Raw genomic sequence first — 24,415 nt, 5'->3', positions numbered from 1 at the left:
CGATGAGAGTCGCTTCTGCCTTGGTGCCAATGATGGTCGTATGCGTGTTTGGCGCCGTGCAGGTGAGCGCCACAATCAGGACTGCATACGACCGAGTCACACAGGGCCAACACCCGGCATCATGGTGTGGGGAGCGATCTCCTACACTGGCCGTACACCACTGGTGATCGTCGAGGGGACACTGAATAGTGCACGGTACATCCAAACCGTCATCGAACCCATCGTTCTACCATTCCTAGACCGGCAAGGGAACTTGCTGTTCCAACAGGACAATGCACGTCCGCATGTATCCCGTGCCACCCAACGTGCTCTAGAAGGTGTAAGTCAACTACCCTGGCCAGCAAGATCTCCGGATCTGTCCCCCATTGAGCATGTTTGGGACTGGATGAAGTGTCGTCCCACGCGGTCTGCACGTCCAGCACGAACGCTGGTCCAACTGAGGCGCCAGGTGGAAATGGCATGGCAAGCCGTTCCACAGGACTACATCCAGCATCTCTACGGTCGTCTCCATGGGAGAATAGCAGCTTGCATTGCTGCGAAAGGTGGATATACACTGTACTAGTGCCGACATTGTGCATGCTCTGTTGCCTGTGTCTATGTGCCTGTGGTTCTGTCAGTGTGATCATGTGATGTATCTGACCCCAGGAATGTGTCAATAAAGTTTCCCCTTCCTGGGACAATGAATTCACGGTGTTCTTATTTCAATTTCCAGGAGTGTATAAACATGCAGTAAATGAAGCAGGCAAAAAGGAATACACAAGTCTCAAAAAATGAGATCGACAGGAAGTGCAAAATGGCTAAGCAGGGATGGCTAGAGGACAAATGTAAGGATGTAGAGGCACATACCACTAGGGTTAAGATAGACACTGCCTACAGAAAAATTAAAGAGACCTTTGGAGAAAAGACAACCACTTGCATGAATATCAAGAGCTCAGATGGAAACCCAGTTCCAAGCAAAGAAGGGAAAGCACAAAGGTGGAACGAGTATATAGAGGGTCTATACAAGGGCAATGTACAGGAGGACAATATTATAGAAATGGAAGAGAATGTAGATGAAGATGAAATAGGAGATATGATACTGCATAAAGAGTTTGACAGAGCACTGAAAGACCTAAGTCAAAACAAGGCCCCGGGAGTAGACAACATTCCATTAGAACTACTGACAGCCTTGGGAGAGGCAGGCCTAACAAAACTCTACCATCTGGTGAGAAAGATGTACGAGACAGGCGAAATACCCTCAGACTTCAAGAAGAATATAATAATTCCAATCCCAAAGAAAGCAGATGTTGACAGATATGAAAATTACCGAACTATCAATTTAATAAGCCACGACTGCAAAATACCAACATGAATTCTTTACAGACGAATGGAAAAACTGGTAGAAGCTGACCTCGGCGAAGATCAGTTTGGATTCCGTAGAAATGTTGGAACACGTGAGGCAATACTGACCCTATGACTTATCTTAGAAAACAGATTAAGGAAGGGCAAACCTACGTTTCTAGCTTTTGTAGATTAGAAAAAGCTTTTGACAATGTTGACTGGAAAATTCTATTTCAAATTCTGAAGGTGGCAGGGGTAAAATACAGGGACCGAAGGGCTATTTACAATTTGTACTGAAACTAGATGGCAGTTATAAGAGAAGAGGAGCATGAAAGGGAACCAGTGGTTGGGAAGGGAGTGGGAAAGGGTTGTAGCCTATCCCCGACGTTATTATATCTGTATATTGAGCAAGCAGTAAAGGAAACAAAAGAAAAATTCAGAGTTGCAATTAAAATCCATGGAGAAGAAATAAAAACTTTGAGGTTCGCCGATGACATTGTAATTCTGTCAGGGACAGCAAAGGACCTGGAAGAGCAGCTGAACGGAATGGACAGTGTCTTGAAAGGAGGATATAAGATGAACATCAACAAAAGCAAAACGAGGATAATGGAATGTAGTCAGATTAAATTGGGTGATGCTGCGGGAATTAGATTAGGAAATGAGATGCTTAAAATAGAAAATGAGTTTTGCTATTTGGGGAGCAGAATAACTGTTGATGGTCGAAGTTGAGAGGATATAAAATGTAGACTGGCCACGGCAAGGAAAGCATTTATGAAGAAGAGAAATTTGTTAACAACAAGTATAGATTTAAGTGTCAGGAAGTCGTTTCTGAAAGTATTTGTATGGAGTGTAGCCATGTATGGAAGTGAAACATGGACGATAAATAGTTTGGACAAGAAGAGAATAGAAGCTTTCGAAATGTGGTGCTACAGAAGAATGCTGAAGATTAGATGGGTAGATCACATAACTAATGAGGAGGTACTGAATAGAATTTGAGAGAAGAGAAATTTATGGCACAACTTGACTAGAAGAAGGGATAGGTTGGTAGGGCATATTCTGAGGCATCAAGAGATCACCAATTTAGTATTGGAGGGCAGCGTGGAGGGTAAAAATCGTAGAGGGAGACCAAGAGATGAATACACTAAACAGATTCAGAAGGATGTAGGTTGCAGTAGGTACTGGGAGATGAAGAACCTTGCACAGGATAGAGCAGCATGGAGAGCTGCATCAAACCAGTCTCTGGACTGAAGACTACAACAACAACAACATCAAGCACTTTTCTGTTTGAAAATTGTCAGAGGACCTTCTTCCCTACAGATACACAATGTCAGAGTAACACCTTTTGCCACAGAACTGTAAGCATGACGGCCAACAGCTGCTAGAGAGATCTTAATGATTTCTTTCAGTTTGCTAGGAAACTTCTGAAGATATCTGACAAAACATTTGGAGAAACGGAGCTGTTGTAGAGGGTGAGATGCTGTAAGTCACAGTGTTGCTAATGTCCATTTAGAGTCCTATTGCCATATAATCTTGCAGTAACCATTAACTCCAGCTTAAAATGTAATGAATTTATTAAACATTATAACATAAAGTATACAAAACAACGCAATGGCACAAGAAGCCAGATTAACTTGATAAATGAATAATGTTTAAACACCTGAGAAATGTGATGTCCCACAGAAATTTGAGTCTATGATCAGCAGATAAACTCTGTTATTAAGTAAACAAATAAGCAAGTACATTCACTGTCTTACCTGGGAATACAGTATCTTATCAGAGTCATGTTACATCATTGTCACACTTTCGCCCATTAGACATGTAGAATACATTTTTGTTGTGTTGCACACATTTGTTCCTGTAGTATGCAAATTGCTTGTCTACAGACATGGGTTCCCACTCCCAAAAATATCGTTATTGTACTCATCACCTTCTATGCATCCCAGCAGTCTGTAAGGGGGATACTGAATTGTGATACATGTCACGAGTATCTGACATCCAATGCTAGATGAAGGCCTCCTAGACTTTTAAATGCATTACGGGACTTCAGCTATATGCAACGTCATTCTAGCATACTTTTAATGTCATATACCCACCTTTCATTAGGTCACTATCTCGTTCTTTTACATCTCATAGAATGCAGCAAAGAATTCCTTTGTCTATCTACCATCCACTCACTTGGCTTCATGCTCTGCCCTCCTCCATTACTCTTTCATCAATCGTAATTGCATTTTACAATCAATTAAGTACCTTGATACCCCCCCCCCCCCCCACATCCCTCCTCTTAATTTGCATCAAGTAACGTTCAATCCTCATTGAGCAACCCTCAGTTTTTGCATGGATTTTAGGTTAAACACCCATGTTTCACAGTCGGAAGATGAAACTGGTTATACAATCTGTTTACTTTTCTTTTCACGCACAACAGAAGCTTAATTTTTAAAAAATCCAGTTCATTTTTACTCATGTTTAGTTCCTCAAATGTCTATCCAGTTGTTATCTACAACTATCATAAATACAACAAGTGATCACTTGGTTCTATGACTTTCTTGTCAATTTGCCCTTCTTAGGATTCTGTACCTCAACTGGTAAAAATGGAACCCTTATAGGATCACACTGTTTTTTGTCCACCTGTCTGTCTAACCATTAAAAACCCCTTTTCTCAGGAACTGCCAGAGGTATCAAGCTGAAATTTATGTCACATACTAAGGCCTATGGTCCCTTAGCGGGGTAAAAGCTTGAAGCTTGCAAGTCAACACAATCCCATAGTGTTGCCATTTATGTCACATGACTTATTTACTGTAGCAAATATTCTAAAATTTTCTGTTATATCTTGTTTTCCTTAAAGAAGAGTAGCCCTATATACTACCTACATTTATCGTAAATGAACTCTGTTTTCGTGTTCCCTAACAACTGTAATCAACCTCAATAGAAAACTAGTAATTTTTAACATAGGTTTTTGTGTCGTCCTAATATAAATCGTGTTTTGTGTGTTTGCTTCAATTCCTATAGGGAATTAGTAACTTTTTAGTTCAATAGATTAAATGATTATCACTTGGTTCAATTTCAAGTTTTAATACATTGCACCAGGAAAAAGGAAGCTCCATTGCGAATGCTGTTCTCTTAATATGGGATGAGTTGGTTGAAGTTAATATGCAGCTGGAAATAAACCTGACTGCTGTCAAACAATTGGCAGCTGCTGCAAACTGGTGTGCTGGAAGAGCTCCCAAGAGTCGTGTACCTTTGATACCAGCATCAGACCCAGGGTGTCGTACCAGTCCCCCTAACCACCAAGTTTGGGGTGCTGTCTTTCACAGAAACTGAGCCAATGGAACTCACTTCACCTGATTTGGGGAAACCAGTTTTGTTCAGTGTCGAGAGGAGGCAAACACAAAATGGTAGGGGTGTATTGCTCACTGGCAGTTCAAATTTAAGAGCGAATGATGGTACCCCTCACAGAAATGGCAGGAAGGGACAGGAAAGGGCACCAGGAGCATGCAGTGTGTATGCCAAGGAGCCTCATTCAACATATTGAAGAGGCTATTCCAGCAGGTACTGAGGGAACAGGGTGAAATTAAATGCGGATTATGACCCATGTTGGAACATGGAGTCTGAACGAAGCTCACAATTTGCAGCATTGTCCCCAGAACTAATCGTGGGCATTTAGTTCGAGTGGAAGGACTGAACCAGAGGCTTCGAAGGTTCTGTGACAAGCTGGGCAACAACTTCCTCGACTTGTGCCGTAGGGCTGAGAACTGTAGGCTCATGATAAATGGGTTAGGTGTACACTAAACATCAGATGCTGCTACTCAGGCAGTTGGCTCTGTGTGAAGTGCATACATGGGTTTTTAGATTAGGAAACTCTCCATCCAATTCAGGTAACAACAGCTGCAGGAAACCCAGAAGTACCAGGGTAAGACTGAAAGAAATGTCGCCCATAGGTGAGAGTATTAAAATCCTAATGCTAAACTGCTGAAGCATTTGCAACAAAGTACCAGAGTTTGAAAGGCTCACAAAAAGTAGTGAAGTCCACATAATACCAGCTACAGAGAGCTGGTTGAAACCTGAAATTGATAGCAGTGAGATTTTTCAGAAAAATACATAACTGTACATAAAGGATACACAAATGGGAAATTGAAGTTCAATGTGAGCTATTTGGGCAAGACTTAGTATCAGGGTTGGTGGGCATAAAATGATAACTGGTTGTAGCCAACAACTTTAGAGTAAACCTCTGTTCATTTGTACATAGGTTCCCTTGCTATAATCTTATCACTGGTGGAGCCTACAATCATCAACCAACTAGCTGGGAAAATCACAGTTTTGTTAATGATAGGTGTGATAAGACATCCTGTGAAACATTTCTACATGCCATCTCTGGAAACTTCCTACAACAGATTGTTAGTAGCCCCATCATGATGGAAATATATTGGGTCTTGTGGCAACAAATAGGCCTGCAGCAGAATATTGTCAAATGATATTTGACAAATCTCAAAGAATTCTGGTCACGTGTAAAGGCTGTTAGTGACACCAAATTTAGGTCCAGTCCTTAGTGAATGACACAGGGACCAAAATTGAGGGTAGCAAAGCAAATGCTGAAATGCTTAACTCCATTTTCAAATGTTCCTATACAAAGTAAAACTCAGCAGAATTGCCCAAATTCAATTCTTATACCACTGAAAAGGTGAATAAACTAAGCACTAGTATCAGTGATATTGAGAAAAAGCTCCACTGAACAAAGCTCCAGGGGCTGATGGAATCCCTACCAAATTATATACTGAATTTGCAGCCGAGTTAGCCCCTCTTCTAACTATATCTTAGATCCCCAGTTCTTGGTAAAAAGCACAGGTCACACCCATCTACAAGAAGGGTAGCAGAAATGATCCACAAAACAACCATCCAATATCCTTGACATCGATTTGCTGTAGAATCTTAGATCATATTCTGAGCTCAATCATAATGAGGTATCTTGAACAGAAAGTCCTTCTCAATACCAACCAGAATGTAGTATGGAAACATCCATCACGGGAAACCCAACTCCCATCATTCACATGACATCCTGAAACCTTTGGATCATGGCAATCAGGCAGAAGCAGTACTTCTCGATTTCCAAAAAGCAGTTGATTCAGTACCACACATATGCTTATTGTCAAAAGTAAGATAATATTGCTTATCAAGTGAAATTTGTGACTGAATTGAGGACTTTTTGGTAGGGAGGATGCAGCATGTTATCTTGGGTGGAGGGTCATCGTCAGATGTAGAAGTAACTTCAGGTGAGCCCCAGGGTAATGTGTTAGGAGCCTTGCTGTTCACGTTGTATATTAATGGCATGGGAGATGATATTAATAGTAACTTAAGACTTTTTACAGGTGATGCAGTTATCTATAATCAAGCACTATCTGGGAGGAGCTGCATAAATATTCAGTCAGATCTTGATAAAATTTCAAAGTGGTGCACACTGGGAACTTGCTTTAAATGTTTGGCTATGTAAAACTGTGCACTTCACAAAACCAGAAAATGTAGTATCTTTCAACATCAATGAGTCACTGCTGGAATTGGCCAACCCATAAAAATACCTGGGTGTCACACTTTGCACGGACATGAAATGGAATGATCTCATAGGCTCAGTCGTGGGTAAAACAGGAGATAGACTTAAGTTTATTGCTGGAATACTGGGGAAGTGCAATCAGTCTACGAAGGAGATTGCTCACAAATCCCTTGTGCAACCAGTTCCAGAAAATTTATCAAGTGTGTGGGACTCGTACCAAAGAGGACTAACAGTGGATGTTGCAATACACAGAGAAGGGCAGCACAAATGGTCATAGGTTTGTTTGATCTGGGGGAGAGTGTCACAAAGATACTGAAGGCACTGAACTGGAAGTCTTTTGAAGACAGAGGTAAACTATACCGAGAAAGTCTATTAGCAAAGTTTCAAAAATTGTCTTTAAATGATGATTCTAGGAATGTACTACAACTTATTGTTCACAATATTGCTCACATTGGCAGCGTGAGGATAAGATTACAATAATTACAGCACACATTAGGGCATTCAAACAAGCATTCTTCTCACTCTCCATACGTGAATGGAACGGGAAGAAACCCTAATAATTGGTACCATGGGATGTACCCCCTTGCTATGCCTCTCATGGTGGTTTGCAGAGTATAGATGCATGTATTTTGATACTCCCAAATTCATTCATCAAAACCTATAAGGTACTTCCCGTTGACATAGAATCATGAGATTTGGCAAGAAACTAAGTTTCACAGTAGAACCAAAGACAAAAATCTCAACATTTATAATTTGTAATTAAATCACATGGGGGGGGGGGGGGGGGAATCACTTTTTGTCATTCATAATGCAGCTGTTTTGTCTGTAAGGTCATTAAGGGTAGACGTATCAAGTTGAAATTTATGTCACATAACTAAGATCTAAGGTCTCTTGGCAGTGTAATAAATGTAAGCTTTTAAGTCAACGCAATCAAAAGGTACTGCCATTTATGTCATATATTTTGACTTTTGCAAACTCGCTCATCAAAACCTATAGGGTACTTCCTTTTGGCCTAGAATCATAAAATTTGCCCAAGAAGCAAGGATTCACACGACAAGTGCAGCAAATATATGAAAGTTGTTGATTTGTAATTATCTCAAACAGAAAAAGAATTGTCATTTATTATCTGACTGTGTATGTTTGTCCATTTGGTTAATGGATAGGAATGGGTGAACATGTTGCTGGTGTAAAAGTAATTGGAATAAAAAAATATGGCCATTTATTTCACATATTTTGTTAGCTGCAAACTCACTCATTACAACTTATATAGTCATGAAATTAGGAAAGAAGCAATGTTTCACAGTAGAAGTAAATGAAAAAAACCATGAAATTGAAAATTTGTAATTATATCACAAACTTAAAATTAATACATTCACAAAAGTCTTGAAATTCCTGGTACCAATATCTTATTAGTATCAAAGTCAATAACAGGCAAAATCATTGAGATTCTCGATTCTCAAGGCTGGTTGAACTGTCTATACAAATAATTAAGTCTGTAGGGAACCCTCTACGTGTAAGTCCTACTAGCACTTGCCCCCCCCCCCCCCCCCCCCACCTCCACAATAGGTCAGGTATACATAATTTTAGTCTTATTATAACTAACTTTCAAGGTGATTTTCAAACTTCCTCCATTAAGCTCTTGCTTTTGTTTTCTGTCTGTACCAGATGCAGACAGTACACTATCACTATCAGAATTAAAGTGGTTCAGATATGATCCATTAACAAGTATTCCTTCTTTGCTTTCATAGTTTAAAGATCTGAAACTTTCTATAGGGCTGCTACTAATACACTGAGGTGACAGAAGTCATGAAATACCACCTAATATCATATTGCACCTCCTTTTGCCAGGCATAGTGCAACAACTTGACATGGCATGGACTCAACAAGTTATTGGGATTCCCTTGCAGAAATAATGGTCTATGCTGCCTGTGTAGCCATCCATAATTGCAAAATGTTGCCAGTGCAGGATTTTATACATGGTCTGACCTCTTGATTATGTTCCATAAATGTTCGATGGCATTCATAATGGGCAACCTGAGAGGCCAAATTGTTCGCTTTAACTGTCCAGAATGTTCTTCAAACCAATAGTGAACAATTGTGTCCTGGTAACATGGCACATTGTCATCTTAAAAATTCCATCATTGTCTGAGAGCACGACATCCATGAATGGCTGCAAATGGTCTCCAAGCAGCCAAATGTAACCATTTTTAGTTGATTATTGGTTCCATTCCATGTAAACAAAGCTCAAACTATATGGGGCCACCACCAGCTTGGACAGAGCCTCTTTGCCAACTTGGATCCACGGCTTTATGGTATCTGTGTCATGCTTGAAGCCTACTATCAGCTCTTACCAAATGGAATTGAACTCACCGAACCAGGCCACAGTTTTCCAGTTGCCAGTGTCCAACTAATATGGTCACAATCCCAGGAGAAGCATTGCAGTTGATGTGCTGTTAGCAAAGGGACTTGCATCAGAAATTGGTTGCTGCCATAGCCCATTAATTACACAGCACTGTCCTAAGGGATATGTTCATCATACATCCCACATTGATTTCTGCATTTATATCACACAGGGTTGCTTGTCTGTTAGCACTGACAACTCCATGCAAACGCCATTGCTCTCTGTCGTTAAGTGAAGGCCATTGGCCATTGTGTTGTTCACAGTGAGAGGTAATGCCTGAAATCTGGTATTCTCAGCACACTTTTGACACTGTGGATCTCAGAATATTGACTTCCCTAACAAGTTCCAAAATAAAATGTCCCATGCATCTAGCTCCAACAACCATTCCACGTTCAAAGTCATGCGGTCATTATCATATCAGTAGCCTGTTCACATGATTCAGCCAAATACAAATGACAGAGCCACCACTGCACTACGCTTTCACACCCTTTGTTCGCAATACTGCTGCCATCTGTATACGTGCATATTGTTATCCCATGTATTTTGTCAGATCAGTGTATGATGGGACTAAATAATGTGATAAACAAAGGAAAAGGAAACAAAGAAAGATAAAGAAGTTACAAATCTCCCTATGGTGTCTCAGGAGAGCATGTTCCCAGGTATACTAGAGAAGTAATTGTTTCGAAAGGAGAATTGTGGAGTAGATCACAAGATACTGTGACTTTCTGAAGATGATTAACGCAGAAAATGATGGCAGATACAGAAATCTCTTACAAAAGCAGGGGGGGGGGGGGGGGGGGGGGAGGTGGCAGATGATTAGTGTTTAACATCTTGTCAACACTGATCTCATTAGAGATGGAGCATGAGCTTGCATTAGACAAGCACTCAACAGTAAATCTGCAACAGTTCTTTCAAAAAAATCTTCCTCAGAATCACCTTAAGTGGTGTAAGGAAATAGTACCATAACTAATGTGCCATCTTGCAGCTATTGGGCATCAGAATGCTATCTACACTAATTATCAATTAAATTAGAGCCTTGTATATAGTAACAAGCAACACCCACTCTGGCATTGATGATGGTGATGATCCATCATGGTGTGGACTCCACTATACACCAAAACCACTGGGAAAACATCCTGATCCACAACTGCTCAAACGTGTCCCACAGCTCATGCAGATTTGTCCGAGTTGGTCCAAGGTACAATGGCATCCCGTATGTGCTCAGTAGGACTGAAGTTTGTTGACCTTGTGGGCCACACAAGCACCTTCACATGTTCTCAAACCATTTTGGCACAGTTTAAAAAAAGATGCAGTTGAGGTGATTAGAGATGGAAAGAGATAAGATTAGAATTTAATGTCCCACTGACTATGAGGTCATTAAAGATGAAGCAGAAGCTCACATAAAGATGGATGGGAGAGGAAATTGGTTGATTTGGGGGAGGAGACCAACCAGTGAAGTCATCGGTCCCATCAGATTATGCAAGGATGGGAAAGGAAGTCGGCCATGCCCTTTCAAGGGAACCATCCCGGCATTTGCCAGAAGCGGTTTAGGGAAATTACGGAAAACCTAAATCAGGATGGCCAGATGTAGGTTTGAACCATCATCCTCCCAAATGCAAGTCCAGTGTGCTACCCACTGTGATACCTCACTCAGTATTAGACATCAAGCAAGAGAATGGGCAATGGTACGATGGGTAAGTAAATTGGCTGTGCCCTCTCAAACAAATCATCCTGACGTTTACCTTAAACAAGGAGCAATGGTATACTGAATTCTGTTTCGAACGGTAGAGGCCACATGTGCTGTGTAGTAGGTGAAAAAACAGGTGCACATGATGTGAGTCATCTGCCAGTTATAGCTGGTGGTAGACATATCAAATGTCAACATCCTCCACATGAGGATATCTAGACTACCTTCCTCAACAGTGGCCTGTTGACAACTAAGATGCATCATGTAGTTTGGTATGTACTCATACCCTAAAATCAGCATGTATCAGTGTCTGTTTTGACTCATCGGTCTAAAAACATAGTGAAAAACTGAAATGTATTGTACACCACAAAGTAACATAACTAGTAAGCACAAACACAAAATATTCAGCTTGTACAAACTAACAATACGATACTGTTTTGCCTCTCACCTCAACATGCCAATGCTTTCCCAAAGCAGTGACAACACGTTCCTCTATTGGACGACGACATGCTCCACATATAGGAATACCCATTTTATCATGGCATCGCAGGCAATACAGTTCATTCTGAAGGCAAAAAAAAGTTTCAAATATAATGAAATGCATCTTAAATTGTAAAATTTTAAAAACCTTGGCCTGCCAGAGAGATAGAATTAATGTAAATGAAATTTTATTTTTGTTATATTGGTTATTGTGTTATAATGTAAGTCAAGATCTGCCACACATTTTAAGTTATACAATTTCTAAAGTAGCGGAGGAGCATGTGTCTCATTAAAACAGATTAGATCCAATACCAAACAGCCACAAAATTCTTTGCTTTAGACTGCTGGACTCAACAGAAATTCACCCAAAGTTAGGAAAGTTTTATAAAAGAGTCTTTTCCTTCATTTTCAGCAGTTAAGAAATGGGTATCTGAATGCAAATTTACCATAAGTGGAAAAAAAAAAGAGTATAGTACATTCTGCATGAGCGATTAACTTTGAAAAAGTTTTATGTAAGATAGGCGCCACTTTTATTGAATACTGACCAAAAGCAAATGTAATTTTGGGATCATTTTAAAAAGATTCCAATTGATTTTTTATGCTAATATGTCACTGTGGATATTTTTGGGGCAAACACTGCATGCTAGAAACAAAACAAGGATTTCATTTTGTTTATTCATCAAAATATAATACAGTATCATATGTCAAATAAATACATAATTTGATACCATAAAGACCACGCAATACAATTTAAATGATTGAGACCTATTTCAATATATAAAGGGAGCATTAACAATGTTATGAAATGGAGGAACCGGAAACAGCTGGTGCGTGCGTGAGGCATGCTTGCAGGCGTGAATGTGTGGGTGTTTTCATTTTTGAAGACATCATTGGACAAAAGTCATTGTGTAACAGTCTTTTGCTGTGCCTGTCTGCAACTCAAATGTGTCTTCTTTACTGCGAGTAGCAATCTATCCTGTTAATAAGATTGTTAATATTCTAACCAGGACCTTACAATGTTTAAAGTTAATATTAAACAGTGTAAGGCACAATGCAGAACAGGCATACAATTAGAAACTTCCCGGTAGATTAAAACTGTGTGCCGGACTGGGACTCAAACCTGAGACCTTTGCCTTTCGCAGGCAAGTGCTGGTGGAAGTAAAGCTGTGAGAGTGGGCCGTGAGTCTTACTTGGATAGCACAGCTGGTAGAGCACTTGCCCAGAGAAAGCAAAGGTCCCATATTTCAGTCCTGGTCTGGCATTTTATTTGCTAAATAATTTCATATCAGTTACACACTGTGCTGTTTGAGGGTTTTCCCGGTGCTGCATCTGCTTGATAGGTTCTCGGGAATTATGCCGGATAATATTGTAAAAACCGCACAATATTATCTGGTGCAATTCCTGGGAACCTATCAAGCAGTTACACACTGCTGTAGAGTGAAAATTCTTTGTGGAAATTACACACTTTGCTTTAGTAACAATACCAGAAAACCAAAAGAAAACAAAACATATGAGACTATTGTTCCTGGAGTTTCCATGCTTTGGTTTTTGCGTAACATATGAGAGACAGAACAGAAGAAAGAATTATTGGAGGATTACAAAACATTAATGTTTTAAGACATAACATTACAGCCTTCCCTTTTTTTATTTTTTTCAACAATTCTTTATGGAATTTTACTCGAGTAATCGTTCACATCACACAAGTATTTTAGCATGACATATTTGCAAACCAGATAATTGTTCTTAAATGTTGATGAATAACACAATTGTTTTAAAAATGCTTTATATCAATGCTAAACTAATTTCAGGCTATCATGCCCTTCTTCAGACGGCTAACACTTCCTATCACATTAATATTTACATCAGCACCATGTCATTTACTCCTGCATTACACAAGAATATTTGGATACTTATATGTTGTATTGATAATAAAAACATGTACACTGCAACAGCTTATACATTGTCCTGAAACAAGGATACAAGGCAAGAGAAATATATTTATCAGAACAAATATTTGATTGGAGGACCTTTTTCTTATTATTCCTACAGACTGTTTTTGTACAATGAAAACTGTTTTGAGATTTGTTTCACCCTGCTCTTACAATTGGATTACACATAATTATAGAGTGGAAATATGAAAAATGAGCACCTCTGGCTCATTCAATGTGGCTTATGTTTGTGATTAAATGTAAAGCAAAACAAAATGAGTTCAATTTACTTGAGAGATATAGAACATGGATCTTCCAATATCCAGATGCAAACCCAAGAATGCAGTGGTAGCTACCCCTCTCTGTTTTGTGATTATTAATACTTACAAGTTTTTAATAACAATTTTTTCAGAACCAAATGAAACTGCTTTTTGAAAGATTTGCAGCCAGCAAATTTAAGTCAAACCTCAAAACTCTGCCTGCAATGTCTGGCAAATGCTGACTTCCAACAAAAAATGTAATTTGTGAACTACAGGAAAAAATTTTATTTGTGTATTACAGCAAAAAATGTGATTTGTGCACTATTACCAAGGACCCTAATGTCATTAACATAAATATGAAATATGAACGGTCCTCAAACACAGTCTCATTGGATGTCCATTAAGAGGTTGGCTGTTTGAAGTGAATTTAATTCTGTGATTCTTATATTTACTACCTCCCCTCTCCTCCTCTCCACTCCCACCTTCTAAAGAAACGGTTGAAATCCATAAATCTGAAGAATACACCAGGGCCCAATAGGATAACTATCTGATTCTGTGCCTAGTTGTTGGAAGAAAGTGCAAATCACATACATGTGTAAAAAGAGTAACAGTTGTGATAAGTTTGTTTTCAAATCTTAGAACATATCTGGAGACCAAACGTAATGTGCTACCTTGAACAGAATGACCTCCTTCATGCCCATCAGCATGGATTCTGTAGATATTGATCTTGTGGAACACAATTCGTGCTTTTCTCACACAACGTTCTGAAAGTCATTAACTAAGGTGGTCAGGGAGATGCAGTATTTGTGACTTCTGAAAAGCATTTAACTCAATACCATGAACAATTCTTAATGAGAGAATAATCATATGGGAAATTAAACAAAATTTGCAACCGAAATGAGAATTTTTTGGCATGGAGGAAGTAGTATATCTTTTAGATGGAGAATAAACAAGAGATGTGGAATTAACTTCAGACATCATTCAGGAAAGTGTGTTGAGACCCTTGCTGTTCACACTGTATATTAATGACCTGGCAGACAATCTTAATAATAACCTCACATTTTTCAGCAGATGATGTAGTTACCCTTAATGAAGTAACCCCTGAAAAGCATCTGCACAAATATTCAATCATATCTTAGCAACTTGCTTTAAATGTTCGAAAAAATAGTATTCTATGACTGCAATATCAATGAATTACAATTATGATCAGATAACTCAGACCAATGCCTGGGTGTAATAATTTTTGTAGGCTCAGTCATAGCTGAAGCAGGTTGCAGACTTCAGTGCACTGGTTGGATACTAAAAAACACATTCAGTGTACAAAGGAGGTTGCTTACAAAACACTTGTGAAACCCATCCTAGGATATTGTGATGCATGCAATCCATAACATACAGGGTTAATGTGAAATTTTGACTGTGTGCAAAAAGAGCAAGAAGAACAGTCACAGATTTATTTGTCCCATGGGAGAGTGTCACAAAGATGCTGCGAATTCTTAACCGAGAGATGATTTGGAGACAGATGTTAACTATTTCAGGAAAACCTACTTGCAAAACTTCAGTAAGTAACTTTCAAAGTTAAAAATCGGAATGCTCTGCTCCCGTAGTCTGCAATCGCTCTCCCCAATCTCTATACATGAAAGGAATGGGAAACAGCCCTAATAATATATGGTATAGTGGGAGCTCCCTCCAATATGCATTTCACAGTGGTTTGCAGAGTGTAGAGGAAGAAAAATACACTAATTTTGTCTAATTTACCCAATATGATATTGCACTGCATTGGATAATATGCCTTTGGTAAGTTAAAATTTATTCCAATACTGCTTTTCTCTGGTCCAGTCCACTCACAAATTTCTTCTATGAGCAGGATCATAGCTCTGTCTGCTTTCCTACCTTTACAGAAGCCATTTCAAAATTCTATGACTACAGTATCGAAGAGTGGAGAAGGTTCAGACTTTCCAAAAAAATTGATACTACGTTTTTTATGACAGTTTCTATCGTATGAGAAGGCTGGCAGTTATAATATGAGTCTCTAGCTACTCATTTTCAGAGCAGTATTTTTAACACACCTTCTATGAAAACATATTTATAAAATGTGATACAGGTTTAGAAATTGTACTAGTACATTCAGTTAGGATAGAAAATGATAACACATATAAGCCAGATAACATTTTACTTATCAGTGATTTTACTGTTCTCAGAAAGTCTCTGAGATTCAAAATCAGCAACACTGATCTTCCCTACATTTCATTTGATGAGTTTTTGTTTGATTAGGTCTGTTGGTGTGTTCATGTAATAGTCATTTATATATTCATCTAAATTCAAGTTCTTGACGGTCTCTTAAGATTATGTGTGGTGTCACCGCCAGACACCACACTTGCTAGGTGGTAGCTTTAAATCGGCCGCGGTCCATTAGTACATGTCAGACCCGCGTGTCGCCACTGTCAGGGATCGCAGACCGAGCGCCACCACAAGGCAGGTCTCGAGATACGGAATAGCACTCGCCCCAGTTGTACGGGCGACGTAGCTAGCGATGCACACTGACGAAGCCTCGCTCATTTGCCGAGCAGATAGTTAGAATAGCCTTCAGCTAAGTCCATGGCTACGACCTAGCAAGGCGCCATTAGTAGCATTGCATGTATCTATGGAGTCTCACTTATATCGTCAATAGCGATGTACCAAGGATGGATTAAAGTTAAGTATTCCAGAAGCTACGCACTTTTCTTTATAGCATTCATTACGTATCCTGTTACAGACCTATCTCTTGCCTGCATGAACTAAACGCGTGCCTTTCAGCTACTTCCGTGGCGTGGCTGTCTTGCTACGCCACAGCATTATGCATTCTTCATCTACAGTGATATTCCACATGGCTATGGATTTTACTCTTTTTTGCACCTTTGATTACTCTACCATAGTATTTAAACTTTGCTTTCATAGTCACTTATGTGTAACAAAGATAAGAGATATCATAGCATCCTCTCCCATTTTTAATTAATCTACTCAAGACATTACGTCTGCAGAAGAAAGATGTAAATTATCTCTACTAGCCATTTTGAAATGAAAAATGAATTACACTTATTTTGCAGGCATGTATAAAATCTTATTTGTAAACATAACACAGTTCACAAAAAAAAAAAAAAAAATCCACATTTACAAATGTAGTGCATCATTGCACAGTCCTGCCCAATTTATGCTCTGTTTCCAAGCTGTTATGAACTTACCATTTCGTTTGCAGTAAATCCTGGTCGACTTCTCACTTCCCGTGCATCAGAATTAAGTTCCGTGCCACAAGCGGCACAGTTGAAATGGTATGGATGATAGACTTCCCCACGGAAACGAAGAGGTTTATCATCAATCAAACCACTATGATACAAGGGAGGAAAAGAAACAGTAATTAAGAAATACTGAAATAAATTTCAGTTAATTTGTAAAGAGGCATTAATCCACCACATGGATGGCCATAATATGATTGAAGTTATTAGTTTTAATTTTTAAGCAGTTAAACAAGCAGTTTTGCTGCAAATTTCAATGTGCGAAAAATACAATGTTAGTGCCTCATAAGAATATATTGTGCTGGGCACACTACTGTGGAATGTTATCAATTTTAGGATTGCACAAAAAGAACACCAATCAATAAGTATTTACCTTAGAGCATTACACATAATTCACTCCTACTAGAAAGGTCTCTAGATAATTTGAGCACTCTACTGCAATGCTGGATAGCCATAAGTGTCAGGACTAACTTGATTTCAAACATACATTTGTGAAGTTAAGAGATCTATACGTATTGTATATCTGACATATTGTTTTCTCTCAAACAATGGAAAATATAGAGCTGCATAACAATATGAATTAGGATAGATTGCTACTGAGCACATATAAGTGGCAATGATTGGCAGAGATGCTCATTTAAAAGCAGACTGTGGAAAAACACTAGCTTTCAGACAAAGTCTCTCTCTCTCTCTCATTTGTGCAGGTATAAAAAAATGTGTGTGTGTGTGTGTGTGTGTGTGTGTGTGTGTGAGAGAGAGAGAGAGAGAGAGAGAGAGAGAGAGAGAGAGAGAGAGAGAGAGAGGGGGGGGGGGCACAAGCTAGTAGGACTCTCTCTCTCTCTCTCTCTCTCTCTCTCTCTCTCTCTGAGGTTTCCGTGCAAATTTAATTATATACATAGATAATTCACTCATTGCAGGAATCAAGAATCTTGATGATTTTTGCCTGTTAATTCATATCAATACTGGCAAAATATTGGTCCCAGGAATTCTAAGACTTTCAAGAATGCTTTAGCTTTACATTTAAATTTTTTGTGTAATTGTGCAGCTGTTATAATAATTCCTGAGAAAAAGAGATCTTAATAGACAGATAAGACACACAGAGAACAAATTACAAAATAAATATTTTTTTAATGACATAATTACAAATTAATGATTTTTCATTGTTTTCTTTATTTTTTCTCTAACACTCAACTTCTTGCAAATTCCATGATACTAGGTCAATGATAGAATTTCATGATTCTAGGTCAATGAGAAGTACCCCACAAGTCCTGATGAGTGGGTTTGCAAGTATCAAAATATGTGACACACACGGCCACATCTTTTGATTGCACTGACTTTAAAGCGTAAGATTTTTACACCATCAAGGGACCATAGACTTTAGTATGTGACAAATTTCAACTTGGTATGTTTAACCATTCCTGGCAGAAAATGTTCTAAACAGTTGGGCAGAGTGACAGACGGGTGGACAACAAAGTGATCCTATAAATGTTCTGTTTTTATGGACTGAGGTATGGGACCCTAAACATGAAATCAGCAAAGACAGTTAACAGCAGAGGTATTGAGCAATGGGCAGAAATGTAAATGACAATGGAAATCACAGCCAGCCCACTCTGTCATCAGTTTTGCCCCTCCCTTCATCATGTCTTTTCCATGTTTGCCCCAATGCTCTTATATGATAACCATTCACTCCAATCAGAATATCATGCCACAAAAAATCCATTAGATGTTTGCAAGGGTGCTTGTGTCCTCTAGAGAACAACTCAAATTCTTATGCTATGATTGTGTGTTAAAGTTCTTGTTAAAGTTGACAAGACATTTCTTAATGCCCCCACTTTACGGTAATAGGAAAACTTTGCTCATTTCATTGTTTAATTTTCTGCACTGCTGGATGAACCAAACCACGCTCACGCAACTTCCTCCAATTATGTTTCCGGTGTGTTTCAAAAATTATATGCTAGATTGCCATTTTCTTAAAGGTAAAATTCTATCATAAACTTTGGTAACATTTCCTAGTCCTCTGCAGTTGCTTCCACATCCTTGTTTACTGATGACTCTCAAAACACATGTTCAGGCTTGTTCATAAAATGTTAGTTAATGTTGAATTTCCTCTCAATTGCATGGGAGGAATGGCAAAAGGAAAGACTGACTGGCATAATAGCTTTGGTTTGTTTGTCATAGAAAATAAAATAGAAAGACACAGTACAACAGCAACTGTTACTTTATTTCTAAATCCAAATGCCTTTCATAAAACAGATGTGAGACCCATAATAAAGAATTTTGTTCGACAGAGCTATACTCAACAACAGAAAATTCTATGTTATGCTGAAATGTAAGAAGACACACTGAAGAAACTAGAACAAAAGATTATTTCAAGGCAGTGTGTTGTACCCGATTCTTTACGACACCTATACGTGATCAGCCAGATCTTCCAAATGTAAGGTGATTTGTCTATGTGGCTAACATAGTTGACAGTTCGAGGAAGGACCTTTGATTAAGTCAAAGCTAAAATAAGCAAAGCGCTTGAAAAGTTCAAAGAGTATTACAATCTGAACCATCTTAAGCCAAATCCAAGAAAAACTTGTGTAAGTTCTTTCCACTTAAGAAACAGAGATGCTAGAAGCAAAATTAATATTACTGGATAGGATTGGAAATTCAGCACTGTGACACCCAAAAATATTTGAGAATCACTCTGGGTAGCACTCCCATGTTTTAGAGCACACTGTATGGTTTTGAAAGGCAAAATCTGCAACAGAAACAGTACACTGAGGAAGCTGACAATCTACAGGTTCTCCTATCAATTGCTATGGGACTGTTTGTCTGTAGGAGAAGATGAAGCACCAGTGTGGGGAGTGTCAGTTCACACCAGGCATGCGGATGTGGCCTTAAATGAATCTGTCCATTTACTTACGGGGTGCCTCAGACCAACCACAGTCCCAAAGATCTACCCCCTGGCCTGCACTGGACCCTACCCAAAAGACACACAGTGGTGTGAAAATAGAATGGAAGAAACAGATTGGAAACCAAAAACACTTACTGTACAATTATACCTGCAACACGTCACCTTAAGTTCAGGAAAAGTTTTTGCAGTGAACACTACAAGTAAATGTCAAGTTTGATGTCAGACATGATTTTCTGTGGCACGAAAGTGCTCCTATGTAAAAGGGTTTTACTACAGGGGAAGAAATTAGTTGCAATTACAACCTACCCTACATGACTTGTAGAACTCTTAATATAGTGAGAACAGGAGTCTCAAGGTGCAGAACAAATTTTGTCACACAGGGGTAAGAGGATGACATTACATGCAGATGTAGGACAATCCACACTTTTTTATCACCACTTAATATGTGAAAACATATATGAAACCTGTACACAGGCAGAAGTGTCAATATAAAGTGTACGGAATTTGTGGAATTATGGACAGGAGAAGTGTGATACCTTTCTCTCGAACACAGAAAGTTAGTACGTATTTCGTTTAATGCCTCCAGAGGAAAACATTTGTACACTTTTCTGCGAAAATGCTCTGTAGACATTAGTATGAGGATATCTGGAGAGTAATCTTTGTTTTCACATTTGCACGGGAACTATTCGGAGGGACAGAACAATAATTATAATAATTCATACAGTAGGTCACTTTGCTTAGAGCTGCAAGAGCAAGAAAGCCACAATGCTTCTTACTCGTCTACAGTTGCTGCTCAAAGTAAATGCTGCAAGTGAAAATCATGTTCTGTAACACAGTTTTTAGTGACAAAAAATTTCCAAACTGTTGACATTTGTCACAAAATCTGTAGTGTATATGGCTCACATGTGATGAGTAAAGGTGTTGTACATCAATGGTGTCATTTTCTTCAGAGTGAAAACATGGATGTTCATGCTGACGTAAGAAGTGGCCATTCGTTTGTAGTCAGCTATGGAAAACTGGTATTTTATTATACACTCCTGGAAATGGAAAAAAGAACACATTGACACCGGTGTGTCAGACCCACCATACTTGCTCCGGACACTGCGAGAGGGCTGTACAAGCAATGATCACACGCACGGCACAGCGGACACACCAGGAACCGCGGTGTTGGCCGTCGAATGGCGCTAGCTGCGCAGCATTTGTGCACCTCCGCCGTCAGTGTCAGCCAGTTTGCCGTGGCATACGGAGCTCCATCGCAGTCTTTAACACTGGTAGCATGCCGCGACAGCGTGGACGTGAACCGTATGTGCAGTTGACGGACTTTGAGCGAGGGCGTATAGTGGGCATGTGGGAGGCCGGGTGAACGTACCACCGAATTGCTCAACACGTGGGGCGTGAGGTCTCCACAGTACATCGATGTTGTCGCCAGTGGTCGGCGGAAGGTGCACGTGCCCGTCGACCTGGGACCGGACCGCAGCGACGCACGGATGCACGCCAAGACCGTAGGATCCTACGCAGTGCCGTAGGGGACCGCACCGCCACTTCCCAGCAAATTAGGGACACTGTTGCTCCTGGGGTATCGGCGAGGACCATTCGCAACCGTATCCATGAAGCTGGGCTACGGTCCCGCACACCGTTAGGCCGTCTTCCGCTCACGCCCCAACATCGTGCAGCCCGCCTCCAGTGGTGTCGCGACAGGCGTGAATGGAGGGACGAATGGAGACGTGGCGTCTTCAGCGATGAGAGTCGCTTCTGCCTTGGTGCCAATGATGGTCGTATGCGTGTTTGGCGCCGTGCAGGTGAGCGCCACAATCAGGACCGCATACGACCGAGGCACACAGGGCCAACACCCGGCATCATGGTGTGGGGAGCGATCTCCTACACTGGCCGTACACCACTGGTGATCGTCGAGGGGACACTGAATAGTGCACGGTACATCCAAACCGTCATCGAACCCATCGTTCTACCATTCCTAGACCGGCAAGGGAACTTGCTGTTCCAACAGGACAATGCACGTCAGCATGTATCCCGTGCCACCCAACGTGCTCTAGAAGGTGTAAGTCAACTACCCTGGCCAGCAAGATCTCCGGATCTGTCCCCCATTGAGCATGTTTGGGACTGGATGAAGCGTCGTCTCACGCGGTCTGCACATCCAGCACGAACGCTGGTCCAACTGAGGCGCCAGGTGGAAATGGCATGGCAAGCCGTTCCACAGGACTACATCCAGCATCTCTACGATCGTCTCCATGGGAGAATAGCAGCCTGCATTGCTGCGAAAGGTGGATATACACTGTACTAGTGCCGACATTGTGCATGCTCTGTTGCCTGTGTCTATGTGCCTGTGGTTCTGTCAGTGTGATCATGTGATGTATCTGACCCCAGGAATGTGTCAATAAAATTCCCCCTTCCTGGGACAATGAATTAACGGTGTTCTTATTTCAATTTCCAGGAGTGTATGTATATCTCAACTATGAGACAAGTTGCTGCAAATTTATTGGATTGTTTTGCATGAGGTCTTGACTTAACAGTGGCAGAACCTTTCAGGTTCCAAAACTGTTCAAAACATTATAGATAACGGCTTCTCTGAACTTAGTGTTTCATTACAACATGGAATGCAAAGATCTATTGAACAGGATCAAAATCAGTCATAAGAAATGGGTTTCATGTACTACTTTAGATACAAAACAGCTATCAATGATGCGCGAGACCACCTGGCCTGACGAATCTTACAAAACTTTGTCAGTCATGTATAGTATGACTCCCCCTTCTAGGATGTTTAAGAAATCCTGTTTGTTGGTATTATAAAAAGTAAAACAGCAATCTATTCTGAAGCCTATTGTGAGACATTTAGAAAACATTTAGAATACTTCATCATTAGTTATGTGATCTACCCATCTAATCTTCACCGAGCGAGGTGGCGCAGTCGTTAGCACACTGGACTCGCATTCGGGGGGACTAGGGTTCAATCCCATCTCCGGCCATCCTGATTTAGGTTTTCTGTGATTTCCCTAAATTGTTTCAGGCAAATGCCGGGATGGTTCCTTTGAAAGGGCACGGCCGATTTCCTTCCCAATCCTTCCCTAACCCGAGCTTGCGCTCCGTCTCTAATGACCTCGTTGTCAACGGGACGTTAAACACTACCCACCACCACCACCACCATCTAATCTTCAACATTCTTCTGTAGCACCACATTTCGAAAGCTTCTATTCTCTTCTAGTCCAAACTATTTATCGTCCATGTTTCACTTCCATACGTGGCTACACACCATACAAATACTTTCAGAAACGACTTCCTGACACTTAAACCTATACTCGATGTTAACAAATTTCTCTTCTTCAGAAATGCTTTCCTTGCCATTGCCAGTCTACATTTTATATCCTCTCTACTTTGACCATCATGAGTTATTTTGCTCCCCAAATAGCAGAACTCCTTTACTACTTTAAGCATCTCATTTCCTAATCTAATTCCCTCACCATCACCCGACTTAATTCGACTACATTCCATTATCCTTGTTTTGCTTTTGTTGATGTTCATCTTACATCCTCCTTTCAAGACACTATCCATTCCATTCAACTGCTCTTCCAAGTCCTTTGTTGTCTCTGACAGAATTACAATGTCACCAGCGAACCTTAAAGTTTTTATTTCTTCTCCATGGATTTTAATATATACTCCGAATTTTTCTTTTGTTTCCTTTACTGCTTGCTGAATATACAGATTGAACAACATCGGGGATAGGCTACAACCCTGTCCTACTGCCTTCCCAACCACTGGTTCCCTTTCATGCTCCTTTCTCTTATAACTGCCATCTAGTTTCAGTACAAATTGTAAATAGCCTTTCGCTCCCTGTATTTTACCTCTGCCACCTTCAGAATTTGAAAGAGAGTACTCCAGTCAACATTGTCAAAGTCTACAAATGCTAGGAACGTAGATTTGCCTTTCCTTAATCTAGCTTCTAAGATAAGTCGTAGGGTCAGTACTGCCTCACTTGTTCCAATATTTCTACGGAATCCAAACTGATCTTCCCCAAGGTCACCTTCTACTAGTTTTTCCATTCATCTGTAAAGAATTCGTGTTAGTATTTTGCAGCCGTGACTTATTAAACTGATAGTTCGGTAATTGTCACATCTGTCAACACCTGCTTTCTTTGGGATTGGAATTATTATATTCTTCTTGAAGTCTGAGGGTATTTTGCCTGTCTCATACATCTTGCTCACCAGATGGTAGAGTTTTGTCAGGACTGGCTCTCCCAAGGCTGTCAGTAGTTCTAATGGAATGTTGTCTACTCCTGGAGCTTTGTTGCAACTCAGGTCTTTCAGTGCTCTGTCAAACTCTTCACGCAGTATCATATCTCCCATTTCATCTTCATCTACATCCTCTTCCATTTCCATAATATTGCCCTCAAGAACATCACCCTTGTATAGACCCTTTATATACTCCTTCCACCTTTCTGCTTTCCCTTCTTTGTTTAGAACTGGGTTTCCATCTAAGCTCTTGATATTCATACAAGTGGCTCTCTTTTCTCCAAAGGTCTCTTTAATTTTCCTGTAGGCAGTATCAATCTTACCCCTAGTGTGATAAGCCTTTACATCCATACATTTGTCCTCTAGCCATCCCTGCTTAGCCATTTTGCAC

The 24,415-nt window shown here is 40.1% G+C and overlaps 1 protein-coding gene across 1 annotated transcript in view; it reads right to left on the bottom strand.

Annotated features, from left to right (window-relative positions):
* LOC124595482 (LIM and senescent cell antigen-like-containing domain protein 1) overlaps positions 1-24,415 on the bottom strand; it is a 76,561-nt gene that overhangs the window by 11,219 nt on the left and 40,927 nt on the right. Inside the window, exons 6-7 of the mRNA XM_047134243.1 lie at positions 16,834-16,975; positions 11,396-11,512 (exon numbers count right to left, since the gene is read on the bottom strand). Coding sequence (XP_046990199.1) covers positions 11,396-11,512; positions 16,834-16,975 — 259 coding nt within the window. The remainder of the gene's footprint in view (positions 1-11,395; positions 11,513-16,833; positions 16,976-24,415) is intronic.

The sequence above is a fragment of the Schistocerca americana genome, chromosome 2 (assembly GCF_021461395.2).
Source record: "Schistocerca americana isolate TAMUIC-IGC-003095 chromosome 2, iqSchAmer2.1, whole genome shotgun sequence".
Classification (NCBI taxonomy): Eukaryota; Metazoa; Arthropoda; class Insecta; order Orthoptera; family Acrididae; genus Schistocerca; species Schistocerca americana.
The sequence above is the reverse complement of the archived record's forward strand: the minus strand, read 5'-3'. Positions and strand labels throughout refer to the sequence as shown.